At 35.1% G+C, this 21,925-nt stretch overlaps 1 protein-coding gene across 1 annotated transcript in view; it reads left to right on the top strand.

Moving 5' to 3' along the window:
* The window catches only part of Trap1 (TNF receptor associated protein 1), a 258,682-nt gene that overhangs the window by 163,135 nt on the left and 73,622 nt on the right, over nucleotides 1–21,925 (top strand). The window contains exons 6-7 of the mRNA XM_090372832.1: nucleotides 3,634–3,800; nucleotides 14,715–14,824. Coding sequence (XP_090228958.1) covers nucleotides 3,634–3,800; nucleotides 14,715–14,824 — 277 coding nt within the window. The remainder of the gene's footprint in view (nucleotides 1–3,633; nucleotides 3,801–14,714; nucleotides 14,825–21,925) is intronic.

Here is a 21,925-nt window from a genome sequence, read left to right as displayed (position 1 = left end):
ACAGAAGTTAAACAGGTCTGTAATTACTCATGATTCCCTTTGTGAATTGGAGATACATTTGTACATGTCTAGTCCATGGGGACTTCCCTTGATTCCAAGGATGCTCTCGTAATTATGGCTAAGGGTTTGCTTACTCCCTTTGCTGCCTTCTTTAATATAACTGGATAGATCCCATCCACCCCAGGTGCCTTTCTTATGTTTAACTTCAACAATTTCTCCTCCACTTTGTTCTCAGTTATTACAAAATCATTAAGCTCCCTGTTAGAGTTTAATAAGCTTCTGCCCTCCACATCCCTACAGAATGCCTTGTGTGAATGTAGATGCAAAATACTCATTCAGTTTTTCAGCTATTTGAGCAGGATTATCAACAAAAGAAGTATACTACCATTTATTCTTATTGAGTGCCATTACACAGACAGAGGCGCCTCCGTAGCCAGGTGGGAAGGAGCAGCAGTGCGTAGCACACGCTTCTTGATTAGACCGGGGTTCGAGCCCGTCACCACCAAATACGGAGGATGCGGAAAAGGTTAGGGAATGACCACCGCATAACCCGGAGCAATATGGCCTTAGTTGCTAATGCTCCTAAAAAAAACCAAACAACAAAAACTTACACAGACAGACCATTGCAGGGATTATTGTACCTCCATTAGTGGGTAATTATGCACCCTCTGTGTAACTGTCAGTTCATTTCTTATAATTCATTCCTTTGTAAAGAGAATTGTGTGTGTGCGTGTGCGTGTGTTTTTATCAGAATCTATTTGTTCTTTACTATCATTTTAAATCTTTAGTCATTTAAAATGTTTTTAATCCCATTGGTTTTTTGGGAATGTTATTCCTGTAATGTAATACTGCAATCCCGCTTATATACAAAACTATACTTTATCTGTTATCTTGTATGATGAATAATATATTTAGTTGGCTAACAGGTTTTGAATGTTTAGCCATGGCTGACTACTGTGGGTTGTATTACATCCATGGCTGACTACTGTGGGTTGTATTATTAAAAAGCTCAGGCATAGACAATTTGAATGTAGAACTATTTAAATATGGGAGCACCTTACTAAAAAATGCACTACTAAAATTATTTAACATCATATGGCATAGGCAACAGATACCCAAAGATTTGGAAACAGGAATAGTAATCAATTTACACAAAAAAGGCTCCACAAATAACCCTAACAACTACAGAGGGATAACACTGCTGTCAACTGCAGCAAAGCTATACTCTAATATACTAAAGAATAAACTTAATAAATACAGTGAACAATTCTTAGAAGAACAATGTGGGTTCAGAAAAGGGAGAAGCACAATAGATGCCATTTTCTCAGTACAACAAATTTTGAAGAAAAGAAGAGAATTCAATCTAACAACATTTCTGCTGTTTATTGATTATGAAAAAACATATGACAATGTGAAGCGGGAAAAACTTTGGCAGATTCTACGTGAAGAAAACATCCCAACCCAACTCCGGAAAGTGATGCAAAGCCTATATAAAAACTCAAAAGCCTGTATAAAATATTCTAATAGCCAACTACCAGACTCAATTAACACCAATAAAGGAGTCAAACAAGGATGTGGACTGTCACCAAGTTTAGCATTAGCATTAGCATTAGCAGAGGCATATGATGCAAGAAAGCAAGCTTATTCAGCATCAGCCAAAAAAAAAAAAAAAAAACCCACTCTCATTTCACCCCTCCGTTTGTTCGAAATACCTGTCCAGTTGAGCTTTAAATTTGTTTAGGCTATTTGTTTAGGCATTTAAATTTGTTTAGGCTTTAAATTATTTGTTTTAATATCTACATCAATAAAATTCTTAAAGAATGGAAAGAAACAATTAACAACGGAATACAGTTGAACAACAGGGATAAAATCCAAACTATATTATATGCTAATGATCAAGTTATAATTGCAAAATCCGAAGATGAACTACAGATAGCAGCAAATGAACTGAATAAAATAGGTAAAAAGTATGAGATGAAAATCTCCACCTCAAAAACAAAATCATACGGAATATGGAAAAAACATACAAAGAGTCAAAATTGTTATTGATGATAAAATAATAGAACAAATATCTGACTTCACCTATTTGGGAAATTTAATATCAAATGAAGGGAAAGACATCCACACTAAACTACAAAAATATAATAAAAATGAATGGAACGATTAAACGCCATTTTGGAAAACAAATGACAACTGAAACAAAATTACGACTGCACAACATCACTTCAAAACCAGCACTCTTCTACAGCTGCAAGACTTGGGTCATAAATAAGAAAGATGCACACAAACTAGAAGCAGTACAAATGAGATTTTTAAGACCATTATTAGGCTTTCCAAGACTAGACCACCAAAGAAATTTAAATATCTGCGAAAAATTAAAAGTAGATACATGGTAAATGACATAAAATGGATCAGCCACAAAGAAAGAAGGAACCCAGACCATATCCCAAATTAGCCTTTAACTACAAACCTACAGGCAAGAGAGAGAGAGAGATGTTGGTCGACCAAGACAACAATGGCGAGATCAAGATCAATTCCAAGAGCTACAATGGAACAGGTCTTAAAAGACCTGTTCCATTGTAGCTCTGTAGACCTGTTCCACCTGGACCAAGTTCATGATGATGATGAATTACAGAATTACTCCACACCATCAGGCATCTCTCATATTGTGGAGTTATACTTCGCAACAGGGTTGTCATCATTGCAATACCAGGGTACCTGCCCGCCCACTGATGAGAAGCCAATAAGCTCTGAAACGGTGCCATATGGGTGATGGTATCTGCTGAGAATAAGTAACAATAGTCTTCTCCTGTGGTGAAACGTCATTTATTTGAGGTAGTGCAGTATTATGGCAACTCATTGTGAAGGTATTCACAATATGAGATATACTTAATGATGCCAATTTATAACTACTTAAGTAGTTGGCTACATACAGAAATGATGCAATTGCACTAACTTGTATATCAGTAAACTCTTTAAAGTATTTGTGTGTGCAGAATGGACCAAATGGATGATACCAGATTATGATTTGACACCAACAAGACAAATGGGGTGACCAATGATTTCCATGTTGTGCATATAAGTGAAAAATTAGTGGGAGTTAGTGAAACAAGAGACAGTTACATCTTTGAAGAAATGTGGAATCAGCAATGTCCTTGATGGCACAGAAGATGATGTACTCCTTGAAGAAAGTGAAAGTTCAGACCATAAAAAGCCAAAAATCTGCCCTCTAAAATATGGACAGTTTTAAAATTATGCTTCCGTGGACTTCTAAAATATATCTTATGGTCTGGTGCATCTTATCACCTGGAAAATATAGTAATTTCCTTCTTATTATAGGATAAATATTTCATTTTGTCATTCAACATTTATTGAAGCTTAATATGTAATTCTTATATTAAGCTATACTAGTTATAACAGGCATTCACTGCACATATAAAAATTCTGTTTTATAGGTAACAACTCCATTATTCTTAATATGCCTTAAGACTACTTCTGTGGGTACTAATGAAATTAGAATATATGATGAATAATGTAGAACTGACTTGTCAGTTTCAGTAAGCAACTAGTTATTGAAACAATTTGCCCTTTTCATCTACAAATGATTTTTTTTTTTTTTACTTTAATTTGTAGGCATTTCTCGAAGAGCTTCAGAAGGCTAGTTCTTCTCAGTCAGCAAGCAACATAATTGGTCAGTTTGGTGTAGGTTTTTACTCCACTTTTATGGTGGCAGAGAAAGTAGATGTCTATTCACTCTCATGCAAACCTGGGGAAAAAGCTTATAAGTGGTCATCTGATGGGTGAGTAGAAATGGTATTAGTCTTTATTATATTACTAAGTAATACCATGTTGAAAAATTGCTAATTTGCACTAACCTGTACCATCTTTATTAGAATATATGGTATTCTAATCTTTAGCTGTATTTTTGTCCTCAGAAGTAAAAGTATTGCATGAATTGGCCTTTGCATAAATTTTATATTTTTTGCTGGTAAGAAATTTCTTTTTTATTTCCAAAAGGTTTTTGTTGGAATCCTTAGCAGTCATTGGACATTTCAGTTAATAAATCCTTTAAAATATTATATTAACTTGAATAAAATTTTATTTATTTATTATTTATTTTTATTATTTTTTTTACCGAGCTTACTATACTATTTTATGCATTAAAAATTTGCTAAATTTTACATTTGCAAAAAAAGAGATAATAGTAGTATTATTTGAAGCATAGGGTAGATGAGAAATTCATTTACAGTTCAGCTAATTTTAGCAATGGTTTCTAACCCGTATGGAGGAATGGTCTTTTTTTTTTTTTTTTTTTTAACGCTAATGCTTCCGGGCCAGATGGAGTGATAGGACATGTGTCAGCACTCCTGTTTTTATTGAACTTTAAAGCTTGGATGAGAAGTTGAGGTAGTATCTTAATTTTTATATTTTGCTTCACGTTTTATAATTTTGCAAATATATTATCCTTTTTTTTTCTTTTTTTTTTTTTATTCCTTAATTTTAAGTTATTTTTGTAATATTTTTCTAATTTAATCCTTACCTTATACAGCAGCTCGCATCTGGTGAGTATGGGCTTGGCACACCCAGGGTCCTGAGCTGGATATCATCATTCTTCTTTTCTTGGTGATTCTCTTCTACTTCTCTCTCTCTCTCTCTCTGGGTATTTCAGAAAATTTTTTTTTTTTTTTTGGCTGGTGCAGCATAAGCCTAAGGCTTTCCTTGCACCACGTGGCTGATAATAATAATGACTAGGGGGCTTCACCCCCTGCTCACTTTGTTTGGCCATCCCAGCACACGCTTTTCTATGTAAAATGTAGAGGTAGAGGGAATAAGTTAAATCTTTTCTACGTAAAATACGCACCTGTCGATACGCAATGATCGATACATAATTATTTACCTGTGTGTTTGTAGTGCTCAGCATTTGCAACATCAATAAATATCATTATGTAATTATTTACCTGTGTTTACATAGGTCACTTAGGAAAAGGCCTTTTGCTTCAGATTCCAAAATGCATGAGGAATATTGTTGCATCCAAAAGAGCAGGACTGAAATATTTACAAACTATATAAATATTTAAAATATTTACCAAATACTAAACTTCAGTATTTACAAGTACTGTATACAATATTCATTAATATACAAAAAAACGTTACAATGGAACATCAAATATCAGACAGGGAAAGTATGTGCACGAGGTTGGTGAACGTTGTCAATAATTAATTGCATTTGCAGTGACGTAATTGGCTCTTCCTCTTCTCCCATTGGCTTGAATAAATATCACTAGGAGGAAAACATTTTTTAATGTATAGACAGATAATGGTAATTCTTGTAAGTTCGTTTTGGTATCTTGTAACATTTAGATTCTTGAGTTTTAGTGGTAGACTAGTTTATATCTGCTTAATTTTTGTAATAATTTGTTTGTTTAATTACTTTAATATTTTGTAAGTTAATAAGGGTTGTTACAAAGTCGGTCCACTTTGAATGCTTCGTCATCATGACTCAGACAAGAATAGCTTTAGGCAGTTCAAGTGTGAGTCATGAGTTCATTGCTTATACAGCCTGTGGCATATATTCCAAGTTTCCTTCTGTAGGTAATCGTAGTTAATGATCACTACACAATGATCAAAACTAAAAGATTCCCTGATGATTCTTTAACCCTGCCTTCAGAAAATCCTAGGATTACCACTACAACTGATGATTCTCTTCTGTGTGCCAGATGCAAGGAGTATACTAATCAGAAACTAAAGCTCATTGCATTGCGAGATGAAATTGAATCTAAAGAAATGGGCTGATTTCCTAGAGATGAATAAAACTTAACTCAAGAGGGATTCAGGTACTAGCCTGCCAGATGGTGTACTTCTGCTCCAGGACTCAGGGGAGAATGATCAAGTGTAGACTGGTTCAGAAGGATGTAGTTTTATCTGTTAACTCTGTTAGTGAAATGGCAAACATTTTTTATAATAAGGATGGGCAAACAAGAACAAGAGTATATCTGCCAGAAGATAAATTGACTATGTTGCCAAGTTGCCAGTTTTTAAGAGTGGAGTAAACAGAACATAATAATTCACACGGGAGCTAATAATATAAATTGCACACAAAATGATGACCTGTTAGATAAATATATTACAATGCTGAAAATATGTTATGAGTAAGATCAGGATATTGTTCTGCAGTTCTGCCCAAGCATGATAGGAGGAACTTGATGCTTGTAAGCCTTGTGGATTAACTCGAGACTATTTAGAAGGAAATTTTTTTTTCAGCATAGCCCAGCTTTTACTCGTATATAGAGGGAACCTATTTTGCAGAGATGGAATACATTTGAACAAAGGTGGTGCAAGAATATTTGCCAGTATAATTGAAGAGTTCTTAAGGGTTCAGGGAAACTGCTTGTTATAAAGGCCAGGGATAATATAAATATTCATTTATCTGTTGATAGCTGTCAAAATGATGCTTGCACACATCTTAAGCATTCTTGTTTGAGGCCTCAAAAACCAAACAACTTTCTGATATTTGGAAGATATGCTAAAGTAGTGATGTTTTAAATGAATCAGAAGTTACTGATGGTAGCTAAGAAGCTGAATAGATTTTGCATCTATATTCACTTATGAGGAATTCTTTAGGGAGGAGGATGCCAGAAGTTTATCAAATTATAACAGGGAGCTGAATGATTTTGTGATAGCTGAGAGGAAAGTGGAAGAGAAATTGAAGCTGATCATAAAAAAGCACCTGGGGTGGATGAGATCTATCCAATTATATTAGAGTAGGCAGCAAAGGCGGTAAGCAAACCCATATCCATAATTATGAGAGCAACCTTGGATTCGGGAAGGTCCCTGTGGACTGGAGATGTGTGGATGTATCCACAATTCACAAAGGGAGATCAAATGGTAACATGAATAATTACAGACCTGTTAGCTTAACTTCTGTTCCAAGGAAAATAATGGTGTCACTGATTAAAAGTCATGCAGGACTATCAGGAGAGGAGTGCAGTTATACTTAGCCACAGCATGGGTTTGTTACAAGGAGATCTTGTCTGACCAACTTGAGTGGATGCTATGATGCAGTGACAGAGGAACTGGATGCAAAAAATAATTTTGATATCATATACTTAGATTTCAGGAGAGCTTTTGATACTGTTGCACATAAAAGACTGCTGTACTAATTGTAGCAGTGTGGCATTAAGGGAAAGTTGCTGCTATGGATAAAGGGTCAGTTGAGTGGGAGAAGATAGAGTGGTTATTAGTGGAGTCCCCCATGGTTCTGTGCTGGTTGTTGTTTTCTGTATTTCTTAATGATATTGGTGGGTGATGGCATATCAGACGTAATGTGTAAGTTTGCAGATAATACAAAGGTTGGCAGGGTGGAGTAATGAAGGTATGCTGCTGTAATGAGATATAGTAAAATTAGGCAGATGGGCTGAGAAATGACAATTGAAGGTTAACATTGACAAATGCACAGTACTGCATACTGGTACTATACCCAGGTTAGTGGGAAATGAAAAAGACCTGGGGGTAATTGTGCAGTCTGATATGGAGTTCTCGGAGCAGTACAGATGGTCTGCCAGGACTGCTCATGGGATTTTGTTAATGATATACAGCAATTTTTCTAGCTGGCGATTATCCCATTGTATAGGCAATGGTCACGTCACATCTTGAGTATTGCATACAGGGCTGGAGACCTCATTTTAGGAAGGATGTAGAGCTATTAAAAGGTGTACAGAGAAGGGCAATGAATTGGTGAGGGGAACAAAGGGATACTTTTACCAATAAAGGCTTAAGTTCTGCAAATTGAAGTGTCTGTAGACTAGGCACCTGCGAGGTGATCTAATTGAGGTGTTTAAAGCTTTTTAATAGCTTGAGCAAACTCAGTGCTGATGGGATTCTTCCTCTTTTTCAGACTATGCACATGAGGGGCATAAATTCAAATTGAGGAAGGATGGTGACAGAATACACACACGCAGAACTTTGCTTTCATCCAATGGGTTGTTGATTGCTGGAACTACCCTCCATTCATTGTTTGGGAACTGGATAGTTTGAATATATTCAACAAAGAACTAAACAAACTATTGGAAAGGTTGGACAGGTGAAATGGGGAGGTTTTTTTTATTTTTGCTGTTGCTGTGTAAGCTTGCTTTCTAGCAAGCTTACACAGTTATTATTCCACAAAGTTATTATTCCAGTATTTCTGTACAAATACTGGAATAATAACTAGAGCATTCCATATTAGTATGCCATTCCATCTGCATACAAAGAACGAGCTCTTTGTTGGACAAATTCAATGGAAAAGTTTGGTGAAACATAAGCAGTTGCTCTTGACATCTCAAAGGCATTCGATCGTGCTTGGCATAAAGGTCTTCTAAACAAGCTTCCATCTAATGGTTTGCCAACTGTTTTTTGTAATTGGTTATCCAGTTTTCTCTCTGATCGCTCACTGAGGGTGATGGTAGCTGGCCCTCTTGTCTTCTAACTTCTCCACTAATGCTAGTGTTCCCCAAGGGTCAGTTCATTCCCTCACTCTTTTCCGCTTGTATATTAATGACCTTCCACTGACTAGAAATCCTATCCATAGTTTTTCCGATGATAGCTCATTGCATTCCACTTTCCATTTTCAGAAACCTTGCCCTGCTCAATCAGCTTGAATATCTGCTACCAATTCCTTAAATGCTGATCTCCAGTGGGGCAAAGACAACTTAGTTGATTTCAATGCTTCTAAAACTTAGTATTGTCTTATATCTTGCAAAAAGGATTCTTCTGCTCCTATGCTTATCTTTGGTGACACTCCAATTTCTAGGCAAAATGATTATCTCTTTTGGGGATTACCCTGACTTCTAATCTCTCTTGGCAGAAGCACATTATAAATATTGCTTCCTCTGCATCTAAAAAACTTGGTTATCTCTTTCGCTCTCAGCATTACTTTTCTTCTAAACAGCTGTTCACTCTGTACAAATTGCAAATCCGCCCTACCATAGAATATTGTTCCCGCATCTGGAGCAGGGCTCCCAAAACCTCTCTCAGACTTCTAGATTCCATTCAGAAGAGGGCAGTTAGGTTAATTAATGACTCCTCTCTAACAGTGTCTCTCCACTCGCTGTCTCATAGATGTACTGTTTCTGCTGCATGCCTTTTCTACAGATACTTCCATGGGCACTGTTCTTCTGAATTGGCTTCTATAATTCCCACTCTCTCTTTCAAAACAGTCTGAGTGCGTGCTGCCACCAGCCAACTTCAAACTCACAGAACCAACTTTTCATCTTCCTCATTTATTCATTCAACTGCCGTTTTCTGGAACAACCTTCCTTCATACATATTTCCTGAAAATTACATACAGAAGTTCAAGTCTAATGTCAACAAATATCTTCTTTCGTCTTCTCAACCTCCAGCCCAAGCATGGTACTAAGTACTATAGGTTCTAATACCTCTCGTGTTTGGGGTTTTCATTAAAAAAAAAAAAAAAAATGGCAATTGTTGATGCCTATGTAATAGACAATTTCAGTTTGTCTCTAATTGACTGGAATAAGTGGAAGGGGAACAAAATTTTTAAATCAAATAGACAATTGTTATTTACATCAGCATATTCGGACAAATACTAGGGACAAGAATATTTCAGACCTGGTCAACACATATGATCCAGATAGCATCATAGAACTGACAGTAGCGAAACCATTAGCAGGATGTGATCATGCAGTTTCTAATTAGATGCAGAGGAAAGAGGTCACAGTTATTAAAGGTAAAGGTATGGATTTTAATTTCAGGAAACATGACTGACAATCTGTGATACTATATGTCCTATATTAACTGGGCAGGTGGCACAGGGAAGATGATTATAGGGAAACTGTGGAACACTTTTGAAGAAGTAGTCACAAAAGCACAAATGCATGTACACTATTAAAAAGAATAGCACAAGAAGGATGCAGAGGTGAATGAATGCAGAATTGTCCAGTTAATAGAACAGAAAAAGATGGCATGAGCGAATTACACGATGATAAAAAATACTGAAGTCTACAACAGATATAATTTGATCTGTAATAGTACCACAGGATGGGTTATGCTGGTGAACACTAATTATGAGAAACTACATACTAAGAGAGTAAAGGAGTTTCACATTTGTGAATACAAAGAAGAAAAGAACAGATCCAATCAATCCATTATGTAATGGATATGAGGAAAGTTTTAGATGTAACTATACAATTCATATACAGCTGATGTTGCAGATGAAAGGCTCTTTGCAGAGAGGAGAAACTTTGAGTGAAACTGAGCATTGCATAATCAACAGTATTGAAATTATCAAAGATTTTATGTGCTGTAACACCTTGGCATATATCCAGTAATTTTGAGGGAAGTGGTGGGAGGTTGCATTGAATCATTAAAATTAATTAATGGATGTATCATTGGACTTGAGTGCAGATTCCTTTGGATTGGAGAAGTAGCAACATATTACCATTCCATAGAGATTGTTCTAAGAGCAAAGTGAATAAATACATGCCAGGCAGCTTATCCTTCACCGCCAAGGAAAATCATGGAAACAATGATTAAAAATGCAGTACAAGGGCACCTCAATAAAAATGGTATTGTGAAGGAAACAACACAGTTTTGTAAAAGGAAAATCTTGTTTAACTAATCTGGTTAGTTATTATGAAAGAGTTGCTCATGAGATGGAAGTCCAAAATAATTTCAACATTTGTATTTGTTTGGATTTTAGCAAGGCACTTGACTCATCCCAGCACAAATGGTTGCCGTATGAATTGGAACATGTTTTTATTTTGTGGTAAGATGCTTAGATGGATCATTTGACAGCTGCAGAACAGAAGGTGGAGAGGACTGATTAATAGTTACTAATCAAATTGTACTGTTGTTAGAGATGGGTCCCTCAAGAACCAGTGCTGGGATCACTGTTGTTTCTGAATTTCTTAGATGATATCAAGTTCAGTAGAGTGGTCAATGACCAATGCTGAGCAGGGCTACTATAGAATGTGTGGAGAGGCTTCAGGGATGGTCAAAATGTGGTAATTATGTTTTTATGCTGCAAAATTCAAGGTTTTGCAGTTGGGGGAAAAAAAAAAATCCCAAAATACTTATACATTAGAAATTAAGTTAAAGACAGTAGAGGAGGTGGGGGAGACAGTGAGAGAGAGTTTTGTGGGTTACTACTATCCAGGAAGACATGAAGTTTTCCATGCAGTGTAGAAAAGTGGCAAGAAGGGCCTATGGTATCCTATTGGTGATTTATAGCAGTCTTTCCCCAAACCTTTTTTTTTTTTTTTAAAGATATGGACTTTTATATTTGAGGTAGAGGTTAGGGGCTACAAAAAATGTTAACCAATATGCACAAATATATTAATAACTATTTTAAAATACAGTGGCATGTACTTATACTTAACATATGTAGTATATATTATATTATAGGCTTACCTGTATCTCTCATCACTGTTAATGAGAAATCATTGTCGCCTCAGGAAAAAAAAAAAAAAATCTTGTTTTATTGTTAAGCAGACCACTCTCATAAATTGCTTAGACCACAGGTTGAGAAACACTGATTTATAGGACATCTGCTTGTAGAGATTGCACTTGCAGTATTGTGTTCCAGTATGTAGACCACACCTAAAGGAAGATATTGAACTTCTTGAAAAAAGTCCAGAGATGGTCAACATGCTTGACAAAATCAGCAAAAGGGACCTGTATCATGAGAGACTTGCTACAGAGCTCAGTAGCTAGGCACCCTAGAGAGGATTTCATTGAGATTTATAAGGCTCTGAGGGGATAGTAAAATGAATCAAGGCAAAATTTTCATGCTTATAAACAATTCTTTAACCAGGGGACATAAATTCAAATTATGGAGGAAACTGTATAGACTGGATTGTAGGAAGTTTTCTTTTAGCCAGAGTTGTGAATCACTGGAATAAGTTACCTTCAGGGGTAGTTTAGGCTGACAATTTGGGAAAATTCCAAGTCATTGGTATCAAATCTTTGTAATGAAGGGGCTTGCAAAAATCTTGGGCTTGCACCACATCGAATATACTAAGTATAGTGTTTAACTTTGATATTTACACCTTCTAAGATTGAAAGCATTGATATCAAAATAAAAAGGATGAAAAACATTGCTCCTTAAGCACTGAGTAAACTACTTTGAATGAAAATTGACAAACTACTAATAAGAAGAACCCAATAAAATAAATAAATAAATGAAATTTATCTATGGATAGACAAAATAAATTTCTATGTGGACAGTTTTACAACAAAAACCCAGAGGAAGAAAATCTACAGTATTACTAAATATGCACATTCTTTATACTTGGGTTGCAAGATTGGTGACCAGGACAAAACTGGAGCTCCACATGTGCTGCATTACCCGCACCACAAATCTCAAAATGTGGTATGCATTTTGTTCTTGTGGCATGGTAAGAACTGTGCAAACACAGCATCAAATATCCTAACATATCTGCAATAAGGTCTGTTTTGCATAATGAAGACCTGCTGATACCAGATCCCCAAAATAAAGGAAGCTGTGATGAATATAGCAATTATTTTTGCATTGCACACTTTGCTAGACCATCCATTTCAACAAATTTGGACTACCAATGAGAAATTATAACATGCCACACTTAAGTAAGAAGAGTTTGAATGATTTAGTTCATGATTTAAATTTATCTAAAGAGCAAGCAGAATTCCTTGGTTCTAGGTTAAAACAGTGGAAATTACTTGAAGCACAAACTAAAATTGCAGTATATAGAAAGTATCATAAAGTGTTTTCAAAGTATTTTGTTATGGAAGATGGTTTGCTTTTGTGGTCTCCTGAATGAACTGGGCATTGAATGCAGTCCTAATGAATGGCATATATTTATTGATGCCTCAAAATTAAATTTAAAAGCAGTTTTGCTGCACAGTGGAAATGCATTCCCCTGAGTTTGAGCTGTTGGCTAAAAAAAAACATGAAAGTATGTCCAAAATCCTGAGTGCAAAAACCATGACTTTGTTCGGAATGTTTGTGGTGACCTTACTCACTGGTTTACAAAGAGGTTTCACAAAATATTTGTTTTCTCTTTGTGGGACAGTTGTGTAATGAAAAAACATTATATTGTGCAGCAGTAGGAAAAGAGAAAGGATTTTTTACCAGGGAGCAGTAATTTAAAATATGTTCCACTGATCGAACCAAAAAAGGTTCTTCTTTCACCTTTACATATAAATCTTGGATTAATGAAGAATTTTGTTAAGACTTTGGATAAAGAAGGAAGTGGGTTCTGCTAAGAAAAGTGTTTTCCAATTTAAAAGATGCAAAACTGAAAGAAGGAATTTTTGTTGGGCTTTAAATAAAGAAACTCCTCAAAGGTGATGTATTTGAAACAAAACTACAGTATACTGAGGTAGCAGCTTGGCAGTCATTTAAAGCAGTTGTGCATAGATTTCTTGGAATAAGGAAGAAGATAATTATGGATCTCTGGTATCAACTTTACTGCAGTGTTATAAAGATATGGCTGCTGATGTCTTTGAAATTTCGTTTGCTTCATTGTCATCTCAGTTTTTCCTAAAAATGTGGAATGTCTAAGTGATGAGCAAGGAGAATGCTTTCATCAAGACGTTTCCATGATGGGAAATTACTGCTGGTTTCTTAAAAGGGGAAAGCAGAATGATCTTTAAGAAAAACTCTGAGTGATAAACAGTCCTAAGGAAACAGAATATATATAGTATATTATATGTTTGATTAAAGTATTTTAAAATGAATAAGAACTCATTTTTAAAGTAACATATGTATTATTATGTAATATTGAAATTGGTTAATTATTAATTGATTCATTACGTTACTAAAATTTCAGTATACCTTTCAATAGCAATGTGATAGACACATAATTTTGGTATTTTTAGAATCAATGGATCAATTTCCTTTAGAATCTGCAACTTGCTCCAGAGGCATGAAAAAAAATTTAGTTATTTAGTGAAGTGAATGGTAGAATTTTAAAATTGAATGGAAAGGAATTTAAGAATGTTTCGTAGTAGCTGTGAAACATCTTTTTAAATTATTCACTTTTACCATGATAGAGAAATAGTACAAAATAAAACTACAGTAAACTTCAGTTTAGTGGGCTATACTTGGGTAAGTCATGTCCTCCTAAATCCGTTGTCTGAGAAACTCAAGATACATATAATCATCAAGTTGCTAGAATGCTGTACTATTAAATTAAACACATTAAAGGAGGTTGTAATTCTATCATTTATGCCCCTAGCAATTGTGTGGAGTAGAAGGACTTCAAATTTTCCTGCCATATAATGGCAGTGAAACTCAGACTAAAGCTTTTTCAGAGTATAAAGAGTTTTGGAGTATCCTCATTGGATGTTCAGATGATCCTCCTCCTGTGGTGTAACTCACTTAGCAACTAATAAAAATGATATCTCTGGGAGTGAAAATATTTTAACTTCTGTGATAAATACCAGTTAAAATATTTTCAGACTGAAAATCATACTAAGGCAGTTATGTCACTGGGTCTAATATGGATGCCACCCCTGCTGAGACATCATGATGACACACTATCCATTATTTTTTTTGTCAGTTAAATTGAAGTGCATTAAAGTGAGGGTTTATCGTGTATGTTAACATAAAAGAGGTATATAAAATAGGTTTTCTTTAAATAATGATAAAAATAGAAAAATTTGTGTTTTTTACAAAAATGAGTATGCATTGATTTTTCACTGACTTTTTTGTGATTTTGCATTTTCTTGTTTAATAGGTCTGGTACATATGATATTACTGAAGCAGAAGGAGTTCAGCCTGGAACTAAAATTGTCCTTCATCTGAAACCAGAATGTGCTGAATTTTCAGATGATGAAAAGATTAAAGGTTATTATGTGTTTTCAATATTTACTCACTTATTTCATTTGGTAAGAAGGAATGCCTTTCAAAACAATTTTTTTTACACCTCCTCACTGAATAATTGGATTATGCAGATACAGCCAGGCCTTGCGTAATGCGAGTTCGATTACCGCGATTTTCAGTTAACGCTATTTGAAAAATTATACCACTTTTCACTTTACACGATGCATATTTCCAGTTAACGCGATCTTTTTTTTTTTTATGTGATAGTTGAAAAAGATTTGAATTGCGTGTTAAGCTTACTGTGAGTCGTACGGTCAATAAACAAACGTTTGTCTGCTGCCCGCCTCGGTGTGTTCCATCAACCATTGGAAGAAGACGTGTTACTTGTTTGTCTCCTGCTAATAAAGTCAATGCACACTTGCTTAAAAATTCAAATTTTTAAATGAGCCAGAAGAAAATTACCGCGAAGGAGATAACGGTAAAAGAATTAGATGAAATCTTTCATATCGCAGAGAACCTCAAACAAAAGGTTTGAGGTTTTCTGCGATATTTATTTCGCCAGGGTCCAAAGAAGATTGTTGTCGGCTATCGGAAATTGATTGATGAAAAGAACAAGTCAACACTGTTCAAATATTTCCGCAACAGTCATTTCTTCATTGTGTATTTTATGTCACAGGTTCCCAAACTTTCTTAGTTCACGGCACCCTTAGTGTCTCAGTAATTTTTTCAAGGCTCACCCAGTCAAAAGAAATACCTAACAGCTCTGTTTAGTAGTTAGGTCCAAACAACTTAATAAGAAATGCTGAAACTGTGAACTATCTCGAGCTAGTAGTTCGCACGATGTCTGACAGATGTCGAGTATCGCTGTGTTTCCCTCGAAAATTTAAAATACATATTCCGCGGCGCGCAGTTTGGGAACCACTGTTTTATGCAATAACATTTAATTCCATAATTATTTTTATTATCTTTTACATTGTATACAGTTAAAAAGTTATTTAAAAGGTATTTTTAAAATTCTTTATGGACATTCCAGAAGGTCAAGGACCAATTAAAATTTTTTATATTGATTTTCCTATTATATTCGATTAACGCATTTTCGTTTTGTGCGATGCGCTCGCAGGACGAATTAATCACATTAATCGAGGCCAGCCTGTATTATATATGTCAACTACAATGCCAAATTTAAGGTTTTGGTTTACATAATAATGTATTATATAAAATTTCAGTTCATACACACAGGATATTTTGTTTAAAAGGCACCAGGGTCTTTCTCCTTTATTTTTAAGTTTAGGCTGTTTGTTATTACATTGCAATTTTTAAATTTAAATCATCTTAATCAATTGCTTTTTTCTTAATAAGAAGGTTGTTCCCTGTCCTTAGTTTAGTCTGAAAACTTCATTGGTGTACTTCTGAAATGAACCAAACCAATTTTATTTGAAGAGAAAAATAATGATAACACAATAGTTGCAACATGAGGATATGTGACATGACACAGACTGTCCTTGTATGGGCAAGCTGTTCTTACACAAGCTAAACTTGTGTACTGGAGAGCAAATATAACATAATAGAAATGCAGTCATGCTACAAGCAGCATGCATGATAAAATATACTGGCTCATGTCCTCTCATAAATAAAAAATATTTTTTATTTGAAGACAAATTTGTTTTATGGTCTGTCAGTCACATCTAGTGGTGAAAACTGTAAATGTAATTGTGCACAAAATTATGCTGCAAAGTTCTCATTTTTTAAAAACTTTCAAAGATCATTATTACCTTCTTATAATATATTAATGAATACTTTTTTCCTTCTTGCATATGAAAATTGTTATGTTTTTGTTTCAGCTTATTTTGGGTACACAGGTCAGAAATCACCATTACTGTTATAGGATAATATCCAAATTACTGTGTAGGAGAAAACAGTTTTTGGCCAGTCATTATCCTGACACTAGTTGTGTGGAGCATGATAGGTACCTCTCCAAAATAACAATTTCACATTAATTGTTATTTCAAGGCTGAAACACTCTGTACTATATCTAAATATATAAATATTTATATATAAATTTATTTATATTATATAAATATATATATAAAAGTCTATATCTAAATATAGACTTTTATATGAGCAGTTTTGGAGGTGAACAGTTATTATTTATTTGGAATTATACATGTACATTTTTAAAAATGTACAAATTTTTTTCCTCTGTTATTATTATATGTAAAGTAGTTTCTGTTTCTATTGTTATGATTATTATTTATTTACTTGACAAAACATTTCAACACTGTTTCTATTTCATTATTGTAATGCTTTTTATTTTTATTTTCAGTAGAATTAATAAAAATTTTGTTTGATTGAAAATAATATATTAAAAATGAAATTTTTAATTTTAAAAATTTTCACAAAAAATAAAAAATCAAATTTACCAAATATTGCAGTTCATTATTAAAAAGATGAAATATTGGTATACTTCAAAGGGAATTAAAAAAACACTTTCAGGAATTAAAAGAAAAAAAAAAAAGGTGGGCACCTATCAGGTGCCATGAGAACACTTTTGTTACAATTTTGGGTAAAACCAGCACCAGATTATAATTGTATGTAGGAGTTTAAAGTGTTAACAGAGTCAAATAAGAATTATCCTTTTCATGAATGTATATTTAAACATACAGTTTTATTTATTTAAAGAAAATTTCACAAAGGCTCTCACTCTACAGATGCCACCCCTATCAGAAACTGAATATAGGAAGTCCACACATGTTTGGGCTCAGTTGCAGGGCTGTGCAAAGATACTTGGGGGCCCAGATGCAAAAGGGGTTAAGGGACCTCGTTTATTTATGTTGCATGCACTGCACCAGGGAGCCCCACAGATCAGGTGCAGCACATCGATTGCAACCCCCCCCATTTGCACGGCCTTGCTCATTTGTGAATGAAACAGAGCTCAAGTTAACAATTTGATTAACTTCATCCATGGTTATATACTGAGGAAATGGAAAGGTGGATATCAGTCAGCAAGGAACATTCAAGTGATTTAGTGTCCTCCTGTCTGCAGACACTGAGGTAATTGCCATTTTTAAGCCAGAAGTGTGTCTTTCTGTAATTTACAGAAAGTACAAAGTTTCATACTTTTCTTGGAAAAGTGGGAATACAAACCAAGCTTTTTATTATAATTTTATTTATTTATTTTTTAAGCAAGCATTCATCAAATACTGTATTGAATGAGAGGACCTAACTAATCAACCTATTCAGAATTATGAACTGAGAATCAGGCACCACTCTTGTTTTCTGCCACCGAAGTCAGAATCTTAATAAAGGACTTTTACTAGGACCTCACCACCATTGTCCTTTTAATTTCAGGATTTAGTATTAGTAGTGGCAAATGATGTAAGAAAGCAAGCTTATATGGTATCAGACACACACAAAAAAAAAAAAAAAAAAAAAAAGAAGAGCCAACACTTCTTATATCACCCATCCTTCCCTTCTAATAGTTTGTCTGGTTATTCCTGGAATTTATTCAGACTACCCATCTCTATAATACCAGATGGAAATAACATAAACAAAGACACGAAACAGATTCAAGTTAACAATTTGACCACCTGCTGGCTTAAGGCAAATTTCTGCACATCTACCTGACAACCATCCTTCCTCGGTTTGAATTTATGCCCCCTTATGTGTATAGTCTGAGGAAGAGGAAGACTTCTATAGCATTTAGCTTATCCAATCATTCAAAGTCTTAAGCACTTCAATCATATCTCCTTGCAGGTGCTTAGTTCTGAGTGCTGCAGTTTTCAGAACTGAAGCCTTTCCTGGTAAGAATACCCTTTTGTTCCTCTCACTAATCTCACTTTATTTTCTGTACCTGTTCCAACAGATCCATGTCCTTCCTGAAATGAGGCCTCCAGATCTGTATCCAGTACTCAAGATATGGCCTTATAAAATGGGATAATCAGCTCCTTATCCCTGCTGGAAAAATTCCTGTATATCATTGACAAAACTCCATTAGCTGTCCTGACAGCTTGTCTGCACTGCTCAGAGAACTTCATGTCTGACTACGTAATTACCCCCCCCCCAGGTATTTTTCATTCACCATCAGAATCTTAGTGTGGTACCACATAGTTGGTACATTAATCTGGGATTGCTGCTACCCATAAGCAGTCCCTTGCATTTATCAATGTTAAACTTCAATTGCTATATCTCAGACCATCTGCCCGATTTGTATAGGTCTTGTTGTCATAGCATAACCTGATTACTGTGATTAACCACCCTGCCAGCCTTCATATCTCCTGCAACTTAGACTTTAAGCTATAATGGGTCACTTCTTTGATTAGTGACCCATTATTTTTCATGGAACAGAAATTAAGCTAACAGGTCTGTATTACTCATGTTACCGTTTGATAATCCTTTCTGAATTGGGGATGCAGAGCCACAAGAACCATTCCTGAATCCAAGGATGCTCTCATAATAATAGTACTGGCTATATAGTTCAAGAAAGCCACAGGCTTTTGCTACACCAACAAAAAAGAAAAAGAAAAGAGAGTGAGAAAAAGAAAAAAAAAATAGATAAAGAAAATACAAAACAAATTATGCACTTCCTTCCTCACATAGGTAACTATACAGTTGTCTTTTGAATTTATTCAAACTATCAGCCTCAACTACCTGCTGTAGTCAGTCAAAGAGAGCAATCATGTTTCAATTTGGCTCCTGAAGGGGATTAACATCAGGTGTCTGATAGAAAAATTTTTTGTTTAAAATATTTAAAATTTAATTTCTGTAATTTTGTGAAATTAATTTCTACAATATTTTGTAAATTTAATCATTACCTTTTCTAAAGTGTTTCTGCTAAGTTATTCTTTTTGGTAACTTCGTTAGCTTAAATTGAATTTCACTAGTGGATCACATTTTGTTAAAATTTAATTTCTGTAATACTTTGTTAATTTAAATTCTGTAATATATTATAAATTTTCTTAAATTCAGATTTTACCTAAATAATGGTTGTTACAAGATCCACTATCAATACAAAGTCCAAAGACATCATGATCCAGACAGAAATCCATGCAGGAATTTCTGGTGTGAGTCAAGTTCATTGCTTGTATAGCCTGTGGCATGTGTTCAAAGGTCAGTCTAGTAGATAGACCAAGCTCAACTGGCAGTTATTTTCTTTCACCCGATGTAAGGAGTTTACCAATCTCAAATTACAGTTTGGTGCATTACTAGAAGAATTTGAGTCACTGGAGAAACCAGTGCTTGCCCTAGAAACAAGTGTAATTGGGAGCTTGTCAAGGACTCAAGTATCTTATGACCTGCCAAGCAATACATCCCTGATTTGGATCCCAGAGGAGGAGAAGTTGACTGCTTTGGTTGAAGGAGATTTAATTTTATTGGGAGATTCTATTGTCAGGGATATGGGTAACGTTTTTTGTAATGAACATAGGTGGACCAGAACCAGGGTGTGTTTGCTCGAGTAATGATTGATGATGTCACCAACAGATTGTCAGATTTTAATCAGCTAAATCATCATTATTCATGTGGGCACTAACAATATTAAACAAATAGGATTTGATTATTTGTTGGATAAATATAGGACTACGCTGAAAAAATTCCATGAATTAGGTCACATGTATATGTCTGCAATTCTGCCCAGTCACGATAGGAGGGATTATATGCTGAAAGCCTTGTGAATTAACTGTAGACTTGAGGGAGCCTGCAAGGCTCTAAGGAGGAAATTTTTATCAGTGTGGCTCACACTTATAGGTAAAAGTATTTATTTGTAGAGACCAATTCATTTGAATGTAAGTAGTGCAAGGGTTTTTAGCCAGTATCACCGAGGATACATTCACAAGTAGTTGAGGCTGATGATTTGAAGAAATTCAAAGGTCAACTGCATAGTTACCTATGTGAGGGGGGGAAGCATGTAATCTCTTTTTTGTTATCTGCTTTTTTTTTTTGGCCAGTGCAGCAAAAGCCTGTGGCTTGCTTGCACTATATGGCTAATACCGATACCTGTGGAGACAACTTGTTCCAGTAATCAATGATTCACTGACTAAAAGAAAACTTCCTACAATGTAGTCCAGACCTCTTCCTCTGTAATTTGAATTTGTGCCACCGAGTTATGGAATTCTCTATAACAGTGAAAATTCCACCTTCATTCATTTTTACTAGCCATTCTCACAGCTTTTAACCTCAATCAGGTTACCTCTGAGGTGCCTGGTTGCCAAGCTCTGTAGGTCACATATATGGAGTCTTTCCTCATATGGTCGCCCTTTTACCAATCTCACCATTCAAGTTGCCTGTCTTTGGCTCCTTTCAAGAAACTGTCTTCTTTCAGATGAGGTCTCCATACTTGAACACAGTATTCCAAATGTAGTCTTACATAGTCTTATACAGTGGGATTATGACCTCCACAGGATATTGTTTGATAAATTATTGATAGAACACCATAGACATTCCTGGCCACTTGTTTACGGTGCTCAGAGAACTTCACATCTGCCCATATCATTTTTTCAAAAGAAAGGGATCTGGAAGTTATTCCAGATCCCTTTCTTTCTCTACTGTTTTTAATTCAACTCCATCAGGTCTATAAGTTATTCTGGGGTTACTATTCCCCAAGTGTAAGACTTTGCATTCTGCTGCATTCAAACATAGCTTCCACTTTTCTGACCATACTTGAAGTCTGTTCAAGTCATCCTGAAGGAATGCTGCTTGGCAATAATCATTAACACCTCTTCCATTATTTACATTGTCTGCAATGTAAATGCCATTTATGAAAATCAAAAACAACAGTGGTCCAAAAACCATCAGAAGTTGGATCTCCGAGGAACTCACGTCACCAATCTGAAGACTATCCTTTAATCACAATCCCCTGCCTTCTGCCCTACAGCTACCCTGCAATCCATCTTAGAATCTTTCCAGTAATTCCAGCACGTTCCAGCTTATACAGTAATCCAAATAAACTGTCAGAATTGTTCCCTACATCCAGCTCATGAGTAATTATGGCTAAAAATTTGCCTACCTCTTTTGCTGTCTCTTTTAATATAAATGGATAGATTCTATACACTCAAATGATAACTCACTATACAGCTTAGAAATAAAAAATGTGGTTTCATTTCACATACATTTTTGTGGGAAGCAGTGGGT

The sequence above is a fragment of the Mastigoproctus giganteus genome, chromosome 1 (genome assembly GCF_048544385.1).
Source record: "Mastigoproctus giganteus isolate SK-2022 chromosome 1, ASM4854438v1, whole genome shotgun sequence".
Classification (NCBI taxonomy): domain Eukaryota; kingdom Metazoa; phylum Arthropoda; class Arachnida; order Uropygi; family Thelyphonidae; genus Mastigoproctus; species Mastigoproctus giganteus.
Note: the sequence above shows the minus strand (reverse complement) of the source record. Positions and strands in the feature narration are given on the sequence as shown.